The sequence below is a fragment of the Manis pentadactyla genome, chromosome 1 (assembly GCF_030020395.1).
Source record: "Manis pentadactyla isolate mManPen7 chromosome 1, mManPen7.hap1, whole genome shotgun sequence".
Classification (NCBI taxonomy): Eukaryota; Metazoa; Chordata; class Mammalia; order Pholidota; family Manidae; genus Manis; species Manis pentadactyla.
Window position 1 is genome coordinate 83212277 of NC_080019.1, and position 18518 is coordinate 83230794.

An 18518-nucleotide genomic window follows, 5' to 3' on the forward strand; every position below is an offset into this window, starting at 1 on the left:
CATCTAGAAAGAAAGCCTGCCCCCTTATGACCCATGTGTCACTCTGCTGTCAAATTGAGCTCTGGAAGGCAGAAATCTATCTGACCATGTCAGCTTTCTGCTCAGAATCCCTCAGGCTTCAGGATGAAGTACAAACTCTTTGATGATCTGGTCACAGACTATCCCCCAGCCTCATCTCTGATAACTTTTCACATTGCCCTCTGGGTTCCAGTCATGCTTTAACTACTTCTTTTCTTTTTTTAAGCTAATTTTACTGATCCTGTTCTGTACCACAAGTCAAACACTGTGCTGAGGATTTTCACATGGTTTATCTCCTTGACTCCTAATGGCAACTCTAGGAGGTAGACATGTCAAAGTTAAGTAACTCTCCTAATGACATATTGTGGATAAAATGAGAATTCCTGTGGTCAGGATTCTCACCTGGTGGTTGACTAGCTCACTGCACACCTGTGGGCAATACATGGTTGTTGACTATAAAAAGAGCTCTGCCCAGTGCTCTGAGCGTGACACAGTGGTAGGGCTGCAAGACTGCAGGTGAGCAGAGCAGAGGCTGGAGTGGTGGCAGCGCCGAGGTCAGAGGCCCAGAGGCAGAGACTGGCTTGCTGCATGCAGACTCACTCTGAGTGAACAGGATTTTAGTGACTGACCTGCCACCTGGAAATAAAGTTGGGTATAACACTTTCACCCTGAGAACATTTTGCTGTCATTTTCTTTGGTCACATTGAATCCATGGTGAACTTGCCCCAGGGCTGAAACCCATTGGCAAGACACATATAGACAGTAAATACTAAACTAGGATTTGAGCCCGTGTGGTCTGACCACAGGGCACATGCCCCCAACTGCTTGGTTCCACTGCTTCCCCATCTGCAAGCATCACGCTCTCTCATGCCTCACTGTCTCTTTATGGTTGCTTTGCTCTTCATTCCTCATTAACTCCTTTACCTTGTGTAGAAATCAGGATGGACATCACCTGTCTCCAGAAGCCCTCACCCATGAATTCCCATAGCACCTATAGTTAATTCAGTCATAGCAGTTGCTGTGTGTGTGTGTGTGTGTGTGTATGTGTGTGTGATTTTTTAATCTTTTTATCAACTCTCCTAGGGAGAGTCTTTTTATTTTTTTTAATGACTATTTTTTTGGGCAGGGACTGTATCTTTTATCTCCATATCCCTACTCTGAGTTCCTAGAACTTAAGAGCCCTAGTACAGAGTAAGACAGTCAATCCAACATTTTTCTTTTAGGTAACAAATGCATGATATGTCCCTTTTTCTTACCTAACTTTCTGGAAATAATCATCCCAGGCTGGGAAAGCAGTACTTGGGGGAAGGGCCTCAGGATCCTTCTACCTTTTTGTTCCGCCATCCCTAAGGTGCTGCCTAGGTCCATGGGAGCCTAGATGGACCACCACAACGTTCACCCACATTGACACCAGAGGGAAAGAGAAAAGCATAAGGGGACCACCCACTCTTTCCCTTTAAGGAGCCACCTTGCTATTTGCACTGCTCACTCCTACTCACATACCATTGGTCAGAACTGAGTTATGGGACCACGCCTTGCTGCAAAGGAGCTGTGGAAATGTATTCTGGAAGGCCGTGTGCCCAGAGAAAAACACTAGTACTACTGTATTGCTGCAGAAGAAAGGGAATGGATACTGGGGGGTAACCGTCAGGTTCTGCCACAGTGAACAAGAACTGCAAAATCTCTATGGTGTCTATCTTGGGTATATATTTGTGCTGTGTTACATAAAACTAACATGTGAAGTGTTGGATTTTTAGTTTACTAAACAGTAGTTTATTTTTTAGACTCTAAAGCCTTTAAATTGAGAATTTTCTGGCTGGAATAATTTGTCAGTGTATGCATTATTAAATGAATCGGTTTAGTGGAACTATGGGGCAGTGGCTTGTCAGGAAGCTTTCCAGGAGAGGAGTATCTGATTTGATTTTTGAAGCGTAGGAGTTAGCCAGGTAAAGACGAGCCCATGTCTCCAGGTCCAGTGGCTGAGGTGGTGACCGGCTACGCATGAGCCACCACCAGCTTCATGCAGGTGCCCTATGATGGCCCCTCTAGCCTTCTGCCCTGCGGCTTCCCAGAGGACGCCGGGCATGGCAAGATGTGGACTTCCCTTCACTGCCCACACATACACAACCGGAAGTGCAGGGCAGTCACCCTATGGAGCAAACCTTCAACCTGAGATGAGGGCTGGTGGATAAATTTGTATCTCTCTCTCTCTCCTAGGTGAATGGTCCTGAGACATGTTTCAAATGACTTCTCAGGAGTGGCGTAAGGTCAAGCAGTCATTTGCACTCTGTGTGTTGTACCCTTGCATGGCACGCCCTCCTTCCTCGCCTCTCTCCCCTCATCCCTCACCCCTGCTCCATGGGGTTGCCATCTCTAATAAAAGAGAAATTCAGAAGCCTTCGCCTCTCAGTCTCTGCTTTCTGGAGAACACTTGTTTCCTCAAATCCCATTTCCCATTCCATCAGCAACATAAATCCATTCTCCTCTGTGTTATCTCTGTGAAAAGGCCGAGGTGCACAATACCATCCATGTGACTATTTCCCTTCCCTTTCCCTGAAGGAGATTCTAAATTCTGCAATGACTTAGAGGCACAGGACATTTTCAGAAAGCCATTCAACCACACATTTCAATTTAGATCTCATTGATCCCATGTTAGCATGTAGAGAGAAAGTTATTAAAGTCTGCGGTTGAGTGGTTCCTGCCCTTGCCTCTGTCACACAGGAGCTTGTCACTGGCATGAGGGGGTCAGGGAGGGGGAGCTGCAGGCACCAGGCATTCCTCATGCCTTTTGGAAGTTGGAGACATCTCTCTCTCTAGAGTCAAGTTAATCTTGGGAGAAAAGTCCTCTTACCCCCAATTCATAGCCTCAAAATATTCTCCCTCAGAGACCCAGCAAGGAATAACAGCACAGGAGTCTCATCTTGACTCTGGAGCCCTACTTTAAATTATACTCAGAGGAAATCTTATTTATTTCCTGTTGACCAGTCTTGTTTTGACCTTTTACTTTTTTAATTGTAAGAACATGACATTAAAGAAATTGAAGGGAAATATACAAGGTCAGCCACAGTCCCACTCACCTAATACCATGCCAGGGGCATGCTGGGAGCAGCTGGGGTAGGAGACTGTGGATAAAATGAAGGTTCCTGTGGCCAGGATTCTCACCTGGCCCCGGCTGGCTAGCTCACTGCACATGTGTGGGCAATATGTTGTTACTGACTCTATGTAAAGAGCCCTGCCCAGTGCTCTGGGCAACACGGTGGCACGGCTGCAAGGCTGCGGGAGAGCAGAGCAGAGGCTGGAGTGGTGGTAGTGCCGAGGACAGAGGCCCAGAGGATGGCTGTGCGGGCAGAGAGGGCCAGAGGCAGAGACCGGCTTGCTGCCTGCAGACTCGCTCTGAGTGAACCAGATTCTAGTGATTGACCTGCCACTATGGAAATAAAGTTGGGTATAACCTTTTCAGCCCAAGAACGTTCTACTGTCATTTCTTTGGTCACATTGAATCCATAGTGAACTTGCCCAAGACTGAAACCCATTGGCAAGACAGTGAGCTTTGTGGTGTTGCCTGCATCTAGGATTCTGTGGATCTTGCCTGTGATTGTGCTTCTCTTCCCTGTTGTGCTGTGGCTGGTGACCACCTGTCACCTTCCCAAGTGAGCACACAGCTGAGCCCCCATGCAGCCCTTGTCCACTGTGCCTCGAGTGGCATGGATCCTGGAATGGTCTGGAGGTGCAGTCCGGTGGTTCCCCCTTGCAACCCTCTGGATCTGGGAGCAACTTCCTGCCATTAGGAGGAATTGAATGTTTTTGATGCAGTAGCAACATACATGGACTTGGGCTTTACTTTTCTTAAATAAATGTAGAAAATAAAGTGTAAGGAAGAAAGTCATCCACAATATCACCATCTCATGGTAATGATTCTTACCACTTAAATAGGTATTTCCTTCTATATATACATATAAAATGTTTTCTGCTTATCATGTGATTGCTGGAGCAACTATACTACCTCGCTAGCATGAAGTCCAGCTTCTCCCTCTTGGATTCAGTTCTGCAGGAGGCCCCTGCCCCTGCTGCAAACCTGGGATAGCGTTTAGCCTTGCTTTCAGAGGCCAGGCATGGGGAGCACCAGAGACAGGGACTGCTCCTTCACCCCTCCTCGCCTCAGAGTATTGATCTTGAAGACCAATTCTGTGCTGTTGGACACATGACTTTGGTGTTCTCTGAAGCCTTACAGAGGCACTTCACATGTTAGCTCAAGTTCATGGACTCCCAAAGTATGAAATGGCTGAGGAATGACACAGCTGGGGACTGTATAGCTCTCTCTGAAGCCCTCAAGGCCTTTGTGTTGAGTCTGGACCAGATCTAAAGTACCCCTTTTCCTCAGGGTAATTATTTATCATGACCACATCACCCTGGGCTAATCCTGGGTCTTGCAGGGAATCAAACCACAATTCCTAATAGAATCTCCCTAACTCAAATTTCAGTAAGCAGGGTTGGGCATTTCATTACCTTCTTACCCAGAAGGAGTCTGGGCTCTTTAAGCAAGTAGATGTACTTGTCCCCACAACCTTCCAGCCCTACTTCCCAAGGGGAGGGAGAGCTTGTGCTAACTAAGCTCCGCATAAGAGAGCCCCATTACAGCCTCTTGTCCAGGGCTATGGATGGCCAGCACTCATTTCTGTTATGGAAAGGATGCCTCAAGCAGTGGGGTGCACTGGCAAATGTTTACCCACCAGAAGTCTGAAAAGATGAAAAGCCCAGATATTTTGTTTTTCATTTTCTGTGATGTAAATACTCTTACCATGGCCAATTTCAACCTACCAAGCTGACGCCGCTGGACTTGGAGCTGGGAATTGAAGCACAGAGTCGGCACATCCTGCTCTGGGGACTCCAGCCAGTTCCAGGACGCCACTGCCCCAAGTGACCTCATGTGACAGAGATCCGCTCTGGGGGGACCTTTCACCTGTGCTTACCAGACAACCACTGGTAGCAAGTAACTAAAAAAAGAAATAATTAAAGCACATTCCATTCTACACTTAAAAAATGCAATCAGTTTATTGAACAATATATTATCTAAACATTATTGAAATAATGGTTCTGTGATTCAGGGTTTTTCTGTGTGTGTTCATCAAATACATTAGAGAACCAGGTTAATTTTTTTTGTGTGTTTAATTATTAGGTTAAAAAAATCGTGCCCATCACTGAAAGCACCTCTTTCCTAACCAGCTTCATCATCTTTGCCTCTTCTTGCTCCACTCCCCGCTCCTGCCTGCCTTCTTTTGTCACTGCTGGAGGGACTGACACACTGAGGAGCCAGGTCCACTGTGCAGGCAGCCCTGGACTCCATTCCTGGACTCCCAAGACTTGGACTTCACCTGTTGTTTAAAGCTGTGTGATATTTCAGTGAGGAACCTCTTGTAATTTATTAGATATTAGGCCAGAGGTTGTAATCAATATCTGGTAGCATCAGTTTCCTTTAGGGATCTCAATTATAAATTATGGTATTTGCCTTAATATCAAAACTTACAGTTTCATCACAAAACACTATTTTTTTTAAAAGAAGCAAACTAATACTAAGTTAGAGTACCGTCAACCCCTCCTCCTTACAGTGGCTGCTTTGAAGGGTGATTGTTGGCACTGTCTGGGTCCCTTCCCACCCACCACCTGTGCCCCGTAACTTAGGATGGCCTCTGGCGCAGAGAAGGGCCCCTTCTGGGGCAACTCCTTCCCACCAAATTTCCCTTATCTTTTGGGGATTTTGCTCATGGCCCTAAGCACACGTGGTGGAGATGTAACTTAGAATAGGGGAAGTTTATAGGATCTATGTATTTATTCAACATATTTTTATTCAGAGTTTGCATTGTAGCAGGCACTGTATTAAGTGTGAGATTTATCAATGAACAAGACACACAAAATTCCTGTCCTCCTGGAACATATGTCCTAGTGAGGAGGGGGCAGGCAATGAACGAATGAATGCACGAGTGACTGCTGCGTAAACAAGAATCAGTGGGCTGCTGGGGCAGTATTCACTACAAGAAACAGAGGAGTCCTGGGGTCTTTCAGAAAGTCTCCAAAACTCAGTTTTCCTGCCATGGACTCTGGAAGGTGCTCTTTGGGGTCAGGGAGATGGCAGAACAGTGCTCAGCTTTGAAATGACCCTTTGCATCACCCCTCAAGACTCTGGCTCAGAGGTTTGGGAGCATCATCTGGCACCCTGCTCCCAGGGCCCTTTGATAAGGCGGGCTGGCTTCCCCTCCTCTAAGCCCCTGCTCACCCCAGGAGCCTCACAGGTGGCACTAATGTAGCGTGTATGGGTGGCAGCGGAGGCAGGGGTAGTAGGAGCCTGGGCAGGCACCAGAATCCCCACCTTCAAGTACTGGCCTTGCGATTTACTGGAGGTAAGACTTCAGACAGCTTGCTTACCTTTTCTGAATCTATTTTCTAACTTGGAAAACAGGCTACTAAATCCAGTGTCAAGATCATAATGACACTTACAATAGCCGATATGTGGGAAAGCATGTTGCAAACCTAACACACTGTTTAAATACAGTCTTTTTACATTATTTTAATTTTGAGCTAAAAAATAGAGTGACAGAGATAAGTCAGTCTGGACATTTGTCATGTGCTTCCCTTGTGATTCTTTCTCTTGCTATATAAACAGCATTTACAGTACAAAACCAGATACTGAAGATCTACAAAATTAGATTCTTAACTGGGGATTTAAATCAAAGACTAAAGAAGCAGGTTCCATAGCTGGAGGTGGTAGTGTGAGACTTCTATTTAAGTGTGAACCTCCTCACTTGCAGCAGAGGGCTCTTGGGGTTTGACCCAATAGGAAGGTTGCAGTGGATGCTTCCTGGTTCCTGGTTGCTGAAAAGAAAGGTTGAGGGGCTCCCAGGGTGGCATGGGGCTCTGAGGGAGCTGGGGTGGGTGAGAGGACAGGATGTTCAGGTGCAGGAGGAGTGCTGGGAGAAAGACTGCCTCAGTCAATGTGGACAGTGGCCTCCTTGTATGTCTAAGCCGCTCTCTCCCATCTTGCATCAGATTCTGTTCTGCGGACTTAGTGAATTGCACACACAAGGTGACCCTTGTTGTAACTTCATAACAAACTTAATTTTTGGTCACTATTTGCCTCACGCCACAGTGCTACTGTCATTTCTTAGGCAGCCCTTTTTTGGTCACTCTTGGAATGTTAATGTTGCTTTTAAAAAATCCAGTTTATGTCAAGACATATGCATGAATGAAATGATTATGTAATAAAACGATTCTAAGAGAGAGAGAGAGAGCAAGTGTGGACCCAGGCCAAAGGCAGGAATCATTATCTGTGCTTTTTAATACCAGGTCTTTTAAGTGAGTAGACACATTGTGTTTAAAGCCTTGCCAGAATCATTAAACTTCAACTAAGGTTTGAATCAGTTTTTTCTTTCCTTGGTGATTGTTTCACTATTGTGTGAAGAAGATTAAAGTAGTTAATGAAATTGCTGTTGTTCTAATAGTTTTGGAAATAGATTTGTGGGTTGTTGTTATTTAAAAATAAAACTGAAGCTCAGGGAGGGAAGACTATTTTTCTATGATACAAATGACAAGCCAGCCTTATTACAAGAAGTCGGCTTCTCTCACCAAACAGGTATCTGTTATGACTTCCTATAACACATGTGCGTGATTACGACACGGACACGGCATTGTTCTCTCTCTTCTCAGTCCCGCACCCTGGGCAGCTGCCTCTTACCAGTCTGTCTTGAGATAATCTGGAGGTCCCTCTCTCCCTCCCTCCTTCCTTCCCTCCCCTCCGCTCTCCCTCTGTCTGTCTGTCGGTCTGTCTCTCTCTCTCTCTCACACACACACACACACACACACTAGCATCAATCCTGCTTCACTCTCTATTTTTTCCGTCAAAGAGGGGAATTGTTTGATTAGATCACTAGAAGATACATTTCTATCAACACCAAAGTACCAATTAAATTATTTCCCAGACCAAATGATGACTCACACAGCAGTTAGTGAAAAGGAATAGCAGAGAAAAATGGAAGGGAATGGATGGTTTTAATTAAGTGTTTACTCTGTAGCACACTCCATGTAAACAAAACTATCCAGAGCTCTTCTGAGGATTTCTGGGAAGAAGAATCTGTTAAAAACCAGCCAGGTGTGGCCAGTTGGTTGGAGTGGCATTTGTTCAGACCAGATTCTTTGGTTGTCCCAGGAAAGGCGTACTGCGTTGAGGCCCGAGAAAGGAGATCCATCATACCCTATACATCCTTGGATCTGTTACCTTCTTGGATAACTATTTCATCCTTTCTCTTATGTTAGCAGCCTCAACCTGAGTATGCAGGGCAAAGTGACCCAGATCATTACAAGGAGCAAAATATTTTCCATGATGTACCATTTCTTTTTGAAATAGGAAATCTCATTCCGTGGAAGAAATTCCAAATTGGCTTTTCATTTTACATGCCAATAGCTGGGGCAGCTACAAACAACTTGAAAGTAGTGATTACAGCCATGTGCTCCTAACAACTATTTGCCTTCTTATTACCCTGGAAATTTATGTTCTGGAGTATACCTGATGTTATTCTGAACTGGATTCACAATTAGGAAATGATTCATAACATGCACCCTTGCACACACCTGACACTGCTTGTGTTCTGAGACCGTCCTGTCCAGTGAACCACCCAACAGCAAGGGGTTATTTTATTTTCTACAGTGGCAGTTGAGTTCACTCAGCCAGCTCATTTGCAAACCTCCTTTCTCCCCTGTGGTTTTCATTGCTTAGTTAGTGAATCTGTCTTATTTTTAAGTGGCAGTCAAGCAGGTTGCTCACCTGCCACTTTCATTTTGCCTGTCAGGTCCTGTCTTTCTGCCCGGTCAAGTCTGATTAGTTCTTGCACAATGTGGCTGGTTGGGCTGCTGCAGAGTAACTTGCATGCTGCCTGACACACATCCTGGGTTTGGTGCTCAGCCATTCAAATACTAAGGGGAGGAAGGAAAGGAGGGCAGGGAACTTGGTGTCCTCTGGGAGAGGAAGGGGCCAGTTGCACCTCATGTGGGGTTCATGCAAACTAAAAGCTAATTAGAGGTGAAGGGACTTGATCAAGTAGGGAGGACTGGTTTCAGGGTGTAATACAGGCCAATGAGGGACAGTTATGCCTCTCAAAACATGCTGGTCAGAGGAAAACATTTTTTAGTCTTTGCAAATCTATCAGTTCTTTATTATTTTACTATGGCCCCTTTCAAATGAATGGTAAAATAGCTATTTTTTATAAACCCCTTAAAATAGCTCTTTTTTTATAAACAACTTTTTCGAGAGATAATTTACATTCCATAAAGTTCACCTGTTTAAATAATCCTTAGTATATATATACAGAGTGCATAACCATCACCATAATCTAATTTTAGAACATTCTCATCATCCTGACAAGAAACCTTGTACCCAATAGCAGCTACTGTCTATCCTTCTGCCCCACCTACCCTCTCCTTCCCCCAGCTCAGAGCAACCACTGACCTACTTTCTGCCTCTATAGATTTGCCTGTGTTGATCAGTTTTTATAAGCGGGATCATACAATATGCAGTCTTTTGTGACTAACTTCTTTAATTAGTATAATTTTTGGAACTTCATTTATGTTTTAGTCAACTATGATATAGTCATATTATGTATGCCATTCCTTTTTATGGCTGAATAATATCCACTGTGTGTGATATATATATTTTATTGATCTATTTCTCAGTAGATGGAATCTTTGGGTTGTTTCTCTTTTGACTACTGTAACATTTGTGTACAAGTTTTTGTGTGAACATATATTTTTGTTTCTCTGGAGCACATACTAGGAGTGGAATTGCTGGCTAATATGGTAACTTTATATTTAATATTTTGAGGAACTGCCAATTGTTTTCCAAAGTGACTCTCCAACTTTACATTTCCACAAGCATGGGCTCCAATTTTCAGCATTTTTACCAACACTTGTCTTTTTGAATATAATTGTCCTAGTGGATATAAAGTGATATTTCTTATGGTATTGATTTTCATTTCCCTAATGGCTAATGAGGTTGAAGACCTTTTTGTGTGCTTCTTTGGAGAAATGTCTATTCAAATCACTTGCACATTTAAAATTAGGTTGTCTTATTATTGAATTATGAGTTCTATATATATTCTAAATATACGTCTCTTTTCAGATGAATGATTTGCAAATATTTTCTCCCAGTCTGTGGGTTGCCTGTTCTTGATGGTGTCCTTTGAAGCACAAAAGTTTTTAATTTGATTAAGTCCAACTATCAATCTTCTCTTTTATTACTTGTGCTTTTGGTATTATATCTAAGACATTGCCTAATACAAAAACCACAAAGATTTATTTCTCTGTTTTCTATAACACTTCTAACAGTGTTACAGTTTAAGCTTTTCACTTAAATTGATGACCCACTTTGAAGTTAAATTTATGTGTAGTCTGTGGTAGGGGGTCCGTCTTCATTTATTGGATGTGGATATCCAGTTGTCACACCACCATTTACTGAGAAGACTTCTTTCCCTCATTTAATTTTCTTGGTCTCTGCCAAAAATCAGTTGACCCTGAGATTTAGGGTTCATTTCTGATCTCAATTCTATTCAAGTTATCTATATATCTATCTTCAAATGTCCTATTTCAGAAAATATTTTTATTAACTATAATATACATGTAGGAAAGAATATAAATTTAAACATAAAATTTTGATTAATTTTTGCAAGTGAACACGACTCCTAAACCAGCAATAGGTTTAGAAATATAACATTACTAGCGACCCACAGCCCCCTTGTGCCCCTCCTAGTCACTGCCCCCAAAGGAGCCATTCTCCTGACATTTCCACCACATAAATGGATCCATGTAGCATGTACTATTTCCTGTCTGCCTTCTTTCTTCAGCATTATGTTTGTGAGCTCCATCCATGTTATTGCATGTAGCAACAGTTTACTAAGAACCAATGTGATTTTTGTTATATTGTATTATAAATATGACATTTAATGACCTTCATAATTCAAAAAACTAGTATTTTCCAAATGATTAATGCATGGGAAAGATCCATTTAAAGTGTAGGATACACCAATGGATTTTAATGGAACAAAGTTTGGAAACTTCATTGATATGGTTTTAGTTGTCACATTGCAACTAATCCTTAAGAAATGACCACTAGTAGAGTTTTGGTGTAGTATCAAAGAAGATTAGCCACAAAGCTATTACATTTTCTCCTTTCTTTTCCAGCTAGATATCTGTATGAGGCCAGATTGTCTTGATGTATCTCAACCTAAAAACATATCACAACAGATTGAATGTAGAGGCAGATATAAGAATAGAGCTGTCTTATATTGTCTGGCCCTTAAAAAGATTTATAGAAATGTGAAATAATGCCACTCTTTAAACTAATTTTTTTCTTTGGAAAACACAGTTTTCATAAAACACTATCTTAGGTAGGTTAATATATGATAGACTTTATTTTTGTTATTTTAAATGAATTAAAAATACTTAAACAATTTTCAGTTTTAATTTCTAATAGAATAAATATTAATAGATATAACCCAGATAAACAAAAGCTCTTTGGGATCATTGATAATTTTTAAGAGCATAAAGAGGTGCTGAGACCAAAGAGTTGAAAAAACACTGGTCTAGCCAGTATTTGGGTATGAAACACATATGCATACAAATAAGTACATAATTACAAACAATGGCTAGTGATATAAAGGAGAAGAACAAGGTGCTAAGAGAAATGAACCAGGGAGACCCAATGGCCTTCCAAAAAAGTGATATTTCAGCAGAGATCTGAAGAACAAGATAAGGGTGAAGATCATTGCCGGGAGAGGGAACAGTACGTGCAAGGCCCCTTAAGTGGGGATGAGAGGAACTTGCCTTGATAGGAGCACACTGGTGAGAATGGCAGGAGACAAGTCAGGAGCTAAATCCTAGAGGCTTTTGTAGATCAAGTTAAGATTTCAGCATTTTGTCCTAGGTATGTAACAATGACTGATATGAATTATTATAATATGATCAGATCCAAATTTTAAAAACTGATTGCTGTATTGATAAAGGATTTGAAGGAGACAAGAGAGGTGAGGGGAGCACTTGGACAGCTAGTTTAATGGTCCAGGTGAGAGATAGTGGTGCCTGCACCAGGAAGGTGGTGGTTCAAATGGAGTTATTTTGGAGTTAACATTTATTGTTCTTGCTGCCCCCATTAGAGTGGAAGAGGAAGGCTCCTTGATTAGAGCAATTCTACCCATCATGCTTAGTGATACTGATTCTAAGTATCGCAAAGATAAAATATCCATTACATCAATTCTGCAATTATTTATGGATTTTTTGTGTGCATGACTAAATTGCCCACATTTACGTGATAATTATATTTGATAATGAGATTGAAAAAAGTCACTCTCATAGCACCACCATGTGGACAATAGTGAGAAGATTTTTCATTGGGTTCAATAACAAACAACAATCAACACCATATTCTCCAGGTTTATCACTTATCGGTCACCCCTAGTTCTTCTTGGAAGGAGATAGAACATGAATACTTCCAACAGAATTAAAGTTAAACTGCCTCTCCTGAAAATAGCTGGCTGGATTTATTCAACCGTGATCCTCTGGTATATTTTAACAGAGTCACTACTGAAAATATCTTTTATTTAGGTATCACTTGACAGTCACTTCCTGTATCTCCATCTGCACCTTCTCTGCCTCCTTTCCAAGCTCATTGCATCTTTAGTGGGCTGCTGGCACTGGGATTCCTCAGGGCTCTGTTTTAGGCCCGGTGCTCTTCCTGCTTCTCACCCTCCTTAAGCAGCTGTACTCCAGATCATCATGTTACTTAGCATCGGTGACTCCCAGGTGTTATTTCTCTTGTCCAACCCTCTCCTCTGAATTCCAGATCCTTATTTTTAATACACTGTTCTACCTCTGCACATGAATGTTTCATGTCCAGGACTGAACTTGTGATTTCCTCCCCTCCACTGCTCTTCTTTCCGTGTTTCCAAATTCAGTGGGACATAACCTTCCACCAATTTTCAAACTAGAGGACATTCTTGAGGCCTCCTTCTCCCTCACCTCCCTCCCCCTGCAGTCGGTCTCTTGGTCTTGTCTACTTCACCTATTGAGTGTTACCTCCTGAGTGGCCCCCTTTGGTCTACCTTTATTGTTACCACTCTGGTCTGGTCATCTCTAGCCTAGGCCATTGCTATAGCCTTGGCATCCATCTGGTCTCTCTCCAACCCATTCTCCACACAGAGGCATTTTTTCAAAATGCAAATCTTACCAGGCCACTTAAACCTTCTAAGGTTGACTGTTTCCCATAGTCTACTGTACCTGTGATGGGGCCGTACTTGACCCTCTGGTTGCTTTTCAGTCACTTTCCTCTTTGCTCTCTGCAAGGCAGACCTGGTGGCTTCTCTTTCTTAAGTGCATCCACCACAGGGATTAGCACCTGCTCATCCCTCTTCCCCACTCCTGGTTTTCTCTTCTCAGCCTTCCTATCTAAGCTTAACCACCTGTTCCTCAAAGATGCCATTTCCTGAACTTCCAGGTCTTTATTATAGGATATTACACATCAGAAAGTCCTTCCCTGTGAATACGTACCTCAGTTTTCAAGTTAATGTTCATTAAAGTGTTTTTTTTCATTAATGCCATCTCCTTAGAAGAGCCTAAGCTCCATGAGAGAAGAGGAGTGATGGCTGATTTTCCTCACTGCATTTCTCCAGCAGCCAGCGGAATGCTGGGGCACACAGGTCATGTTGAAAAAGTTCCCCTGAATGAATGAATTAACTGTTCTGTCTCCATGGCCCTGACAAGGCAATTAGAACAGTCACAGTATATATCGATAGTTTGTGTTACTTGTACATGAAATTCGGTCCAAGTGTGCCCAAAGGTTGCACACAGCTTTGGGAGTACAATACCAAATCCAGCCAGAGTGAGGTGGAGGGAGCCTCAGGCCATTGCCCCCTCGCCTGGTCCTGCCTGCTCCTGTGACGTTGGGGAGCACACACTTGAAAAAATGCTATACACATCTCCTCTAAGAAAAAGCAATCGTTTTGAGGGACATATCAGTCCAAGTCACTACTGAGGGAAAGAAGTTTTTGCTTTCTCCTCAGGGGCATGATCCCACTAAAACACAGTCAGGTCATTATCAGAAAAATTATTATTTCCATCTTCAAGCAAACAGCTTTCTCCTGCTTTATGTTTGAGAAGCTGACAAGACAAAGTCATTTATCTCAAAACAGAAAGTACAAATGAGAAATGATGGTCCCAGGAAATTTCTTACTTTTAAATAACATGTCTCCACCTTAAAAAAAAATTCAAGTATTATGGAGTGCCTGTTTATAAGAGAAAGTAAAAATTCATTTTCACTGAACATTATAAATGAAATAAGACCTTTATATATCAAAACTATTATACCTTTTGTATAAAACATAGGTTCTTAATTTTTCCTCTGTTATTTTACTTGTTTATATATTTGTTCCAGGAATAATTTAAGACAGAATACAACAACATATGAAATATGGCAAAATAACATAAATTATGAATAAATTAAAAATACAAAGGAAAAACAAGGTAGGGACAGAAAATAGATGCAGAAGTGAGGCCAATTCCAAAATGCCTTTGTAAGGACTTAATATGAATGATATGAATTCTCTGCCAGGAGAATTGCTGGTTGTCTACCCTGCTTTTGTTATAGTATCAAGTGTCCTGTGCTCAGTCCTGTAGGATGCACCGTGATTGATCTAAGAAAGTCACGGTGCTAGCTGGACCATTCTTGTTAAAAAGTAGCATCCTAATGGTTGAGGCACTGTCTGTGAGCTCTCTTGTTTGTGGCTGGGAGCTTTCTCACTAATGCATTTGCTGTGATTTCTCATTTAGCCCTAAGCTTGCCAGCAACGCACTCCAAAAAGGACCTTTAGTTAGAAATAACTCTGTGTCCATAAAACAAAAACAGGCGTGCACCTCAGGAAAAGCACAGTACTGCTAAGACTTAGACCACGTAAGACAAGGGTGTTCAGGGATCCACTCCTTTGTTCTGATGAAAAGAGCAGTGTAATCAGCAGTGCAAGCCTGATCGCCTTTCTCTTGTGAAGTAATTTATTATTCACCTTGAAGTTTCGTTTTCTATATGCTCCTTAAGTTGAAACATTGCTCTTAGCACCAAATGAAAATGCATTTAACAAATTAGTTGGACAATGGGTACAAAAAAGTTGCTGTGTACAATCTAATCTTTGGGTTCTGAATACAAAGTCCTAAGTCTATGCGTTGGCAGACCTGAGGATTGGGTAAGAAAAAGTCTGAATGCTTCTCACGGACTTCTTTTAGAAAGAATGTGTCTTACTCTGTGTAGTTTATTTCTTCAGGAAAAGTATAGGCATTAAACAGGGCAGGGAAAGATCATATTCTAAAAAAGAATTGTTTTCCTCTTTGAACAATGACATCATGTTGCTGGGCAGCTGCGTCTGGGAGGTCTTGCCCTGTGCACCAGGTGAAACCTCAGCCTAGACGGGGGAGGGTTCTTGACTCTTGACGAGAAAGAATTCTTGAGCAGGTCAGTGGAGTGTAGGTAAGGAAGGAATTCATTAGAGCGAGAGTAGAAATGAACGACAGCGGCCTTGCAGGCGGCTGAGAACAGGAAACTGCAGAGGGAAAGAGAAAGTTCGCTGAACATTTTCTTGGTGTAGGGCAGATTCCCTCGCCATCTCTTAAAGCCAGGGTCACTTGGCGTCCCATGTGTGCTTGGATCTGCACGGCGTGGGGACTAGCCCCTACCACCCCGGGATTTGGGGAGCTGCAGAGCATGGGATGGAATGAGATTATGTTCTGAGAACTTCCCAAAGAAGGGAGATTTTCAGGCGGGCTTCCGCAGCTGCAGTTCCCTCTGGGTCACAGAGGCAACTGGAACATGCAGGCCCAAATCTAGCTCTCAGCATTCCCTCCCTACTCTCAAGAGTAAAGTGGAGACTAAGTGAAGACTTAGAAATAGGGTGAAATAGTAAAGAAACAAAGACACCACCAGCAAAGTGCAGGGATGAAACGCAATAAAGTTGAGCAGTGAGAAAGCTTTATTTAAAGTTACACACTTAGAGAAAATGTCCTCCAAGAGATGTGCTAAAAGGTTAGGGGTTCCCTCTTTTAAGGATTTTCAAAGGGCCAGGGGGTATTAACTTGTAAAGTTGGTCTCAAAATGCTTATCTCTGGTGAGAGACATTAAGTCTCTTCTATTATTAGTCCTCCAGGTAATTCTGCAAAATTAACACAAGAAATTGGTCAGTTCTTCTCCAGGGATAGCTTCCCTCTGGGAACATAGTCAATCAAGACCGCCTGTCCTGCTTCAAGGTGGGCTGAGTTACTGTCTGTTCGCTAAATAATATGTTAGGAATCTTACTTCCTGGTTTTTAAAGTAGAATTTTAGCCTTAAGATGGAATTTTTCCTGTTCTTACTGTACTGTTTATATCTCACCTTGTTTTCATCATAGGCAGGAAAAGTTAACCATGATGCTTGCCTCCTGTCTCTGCCCTATGTCAGTAAGAGGAGATTTTAAATTTACATATGTTTTATCTGTTTTCTCACTTTATCTGTTTATCTATGGATTCATATTCAGCTTATAAAGAAAAGACACAATCAGAGCACTAGAGCGCTAATAGAAAGAATGTCTTCTTCTGTGTACTCAGTGACTACCTGGCCCCACAAACCAACTGCTCTAGCTTTCAGCATCCCAGGAATTGCCCTGCTTCAGGTGTGAAGAAGCCTATTTACTATTTTAATGACAAGAACTTGCTAATGTGGGCACAGGAAATGTGACCCGGGAAAGGAATGTTCTCTGTACCAGGAAGTCTTTGAGGAGGCCTGAGCACTTGCCGTAACTAAAGGTCCAATGGTGCATTAGTGGGGACTTCATCCGCAAGCGAAAGCCCGCAGACTGCACCTGGGATCCTCAGGGAGGACCACCCGGGAAGACTGACTGGGAAATTATATGCCGGTAAGAGACTTCATTTTCTCTTTTGAATAAAATAAAGGAACCAGTCTGTATGAGTGTAGAGGTTACACCTCATGGTCCCTGTGGTAAGGGCCTTTATTTCTCCTACAACACTAATAGCAACTGTGGAAGACTTAACAGACAAAACAAAACAAATCGAAACCAAAAAGAAACCAACACAAAAACTGCCAATGGGGCTTTTTGGTGGGGCTCATGAATGAGGAATATAAAGGTGAGGTGGTCTCCTGCCATATTAGGCTTTGAATCCCTTTAGAAGAAGGGAAGAGCCCTGTTCCAGCTGACGGTGGCCTCGCTCCACTTGGTCCTGATTGCCATCTCCACTGGAGAAAACCATCTTGCTGGTCTCTGCTCGTTTCCACGTTGGGCTCTTTCTCAGTGATGAGAGTGAGTATCTGAGGGAGGAATAGCCGGCATTGAGGCCCCATCCAATGGCTACTGCTCCAGAGGAAGTCAAGCAGGAAGGAAGAGAGAATGGGCAGGCAGGACTGGTTAAGCAGGGGGGATTCTAGTAGGTGGTATGTAGAAATGCCCCATACAAACCAAGTTTGTGCTGACCTGAGATGCTGTGTATCTTGGAACATGAGTATAGATGAGTCATGTAATGCACATTCCAGCACCATGATGTGATATGTGTCAGGAAAAATAAGAAAAAGGAGCACTCACCCCTTCTCAGTGCTTCTAAGAGCACGTTTTCATTTTTGGGTGAAGGGCGAGGTATTACAGTGAGGTAGTCAAGAACTGGGTTCAAAGTCCAGGTTTGTGTTGTACAACATTTGAGAAGGTACTTAACATCTCTCAGCCTCATTTATTCAATTAGCAACTATTTATTGGCCTCCTCAGTTTCTGTAGAAATAGATATCATAGTATCTACCCCATATGACTGTTGGGAGAATTTAGTAGGATAATGTATGTAAAGCTTTCAACACAGAGCCCAGAACAGAATGCTTGTGATGCATGTGATCTAATTAAAAAAAAATTATGCTTTCCTCAAAGAAGAGAGTAAAGTAGAAACAATAACATATTTTAAGGAACCTATTATCACTGTCCCACTAATTAAATGGGCTTATTATTTCTCATAATTAAAGAAAAATAATTAGGAGTACTCAGTTAAAGCAGTCACTGAGATACTTTTCCAGATTTAGTCATAATAATGAAAAGTTGCTTGATGCGAGGCCCGGGACGCTAAGTGCCAAGTCAGACATCACATCAGCGAAGTTCCATCCATGGTGCTGAGGAGCTGGGGACGGACTCCCAGCCTCACCACGTTTCACCCCTTATACAAAAGGCCAGGTTTAGAAGACATCCTAAGGTTAGTCTTTTCCCTCCTGAGTTAAAAAAAATATGGTTGTAATTGAAATGAAATGGCCTGTGCGGTTGTCTGCTTCTCCCACTGGAGTGGAACCTCTGAAGGTTTATGGGGGCTGTGCCTTACTTACCGTTGCCTTCCTAGGGTCTAGCATTTAGCCCTCAAAAATGCTTTTGAGCTAATTTGAACAGACAATGCACTGTCTATTTGGT

At 42.5% G+C, this 18518-nt stretch overlaps 1 protein-coding gene and 1 long non-coding RNA gene across 2 annotated transcripts in view; one reads left to right on the top strand and one right to left on the bottom strand.

Annotated features, from left to right (window-relative positions):
- Window positions 1–18518, top strand: part of LOC118917992 (uncharacterized) — a 198349-nt gene that overhangs the window by 69095 nt on the left and 110736 nt on the right. The window lies entirely within an intron of this gene.
- Window positions 17250–18518, bottom strand: part of MINDY4B (MINDY family member 4B) — a 34813-nt gene continuing 33544 nt past the window's right edge. The window contains 1 exon segment of the mRNA XM_036896372.2: window positions 17250–17392. Within this exon segment, the coding sequence (XP_036752267.2) occupies window positions 17250–17392 (143 nt within the window).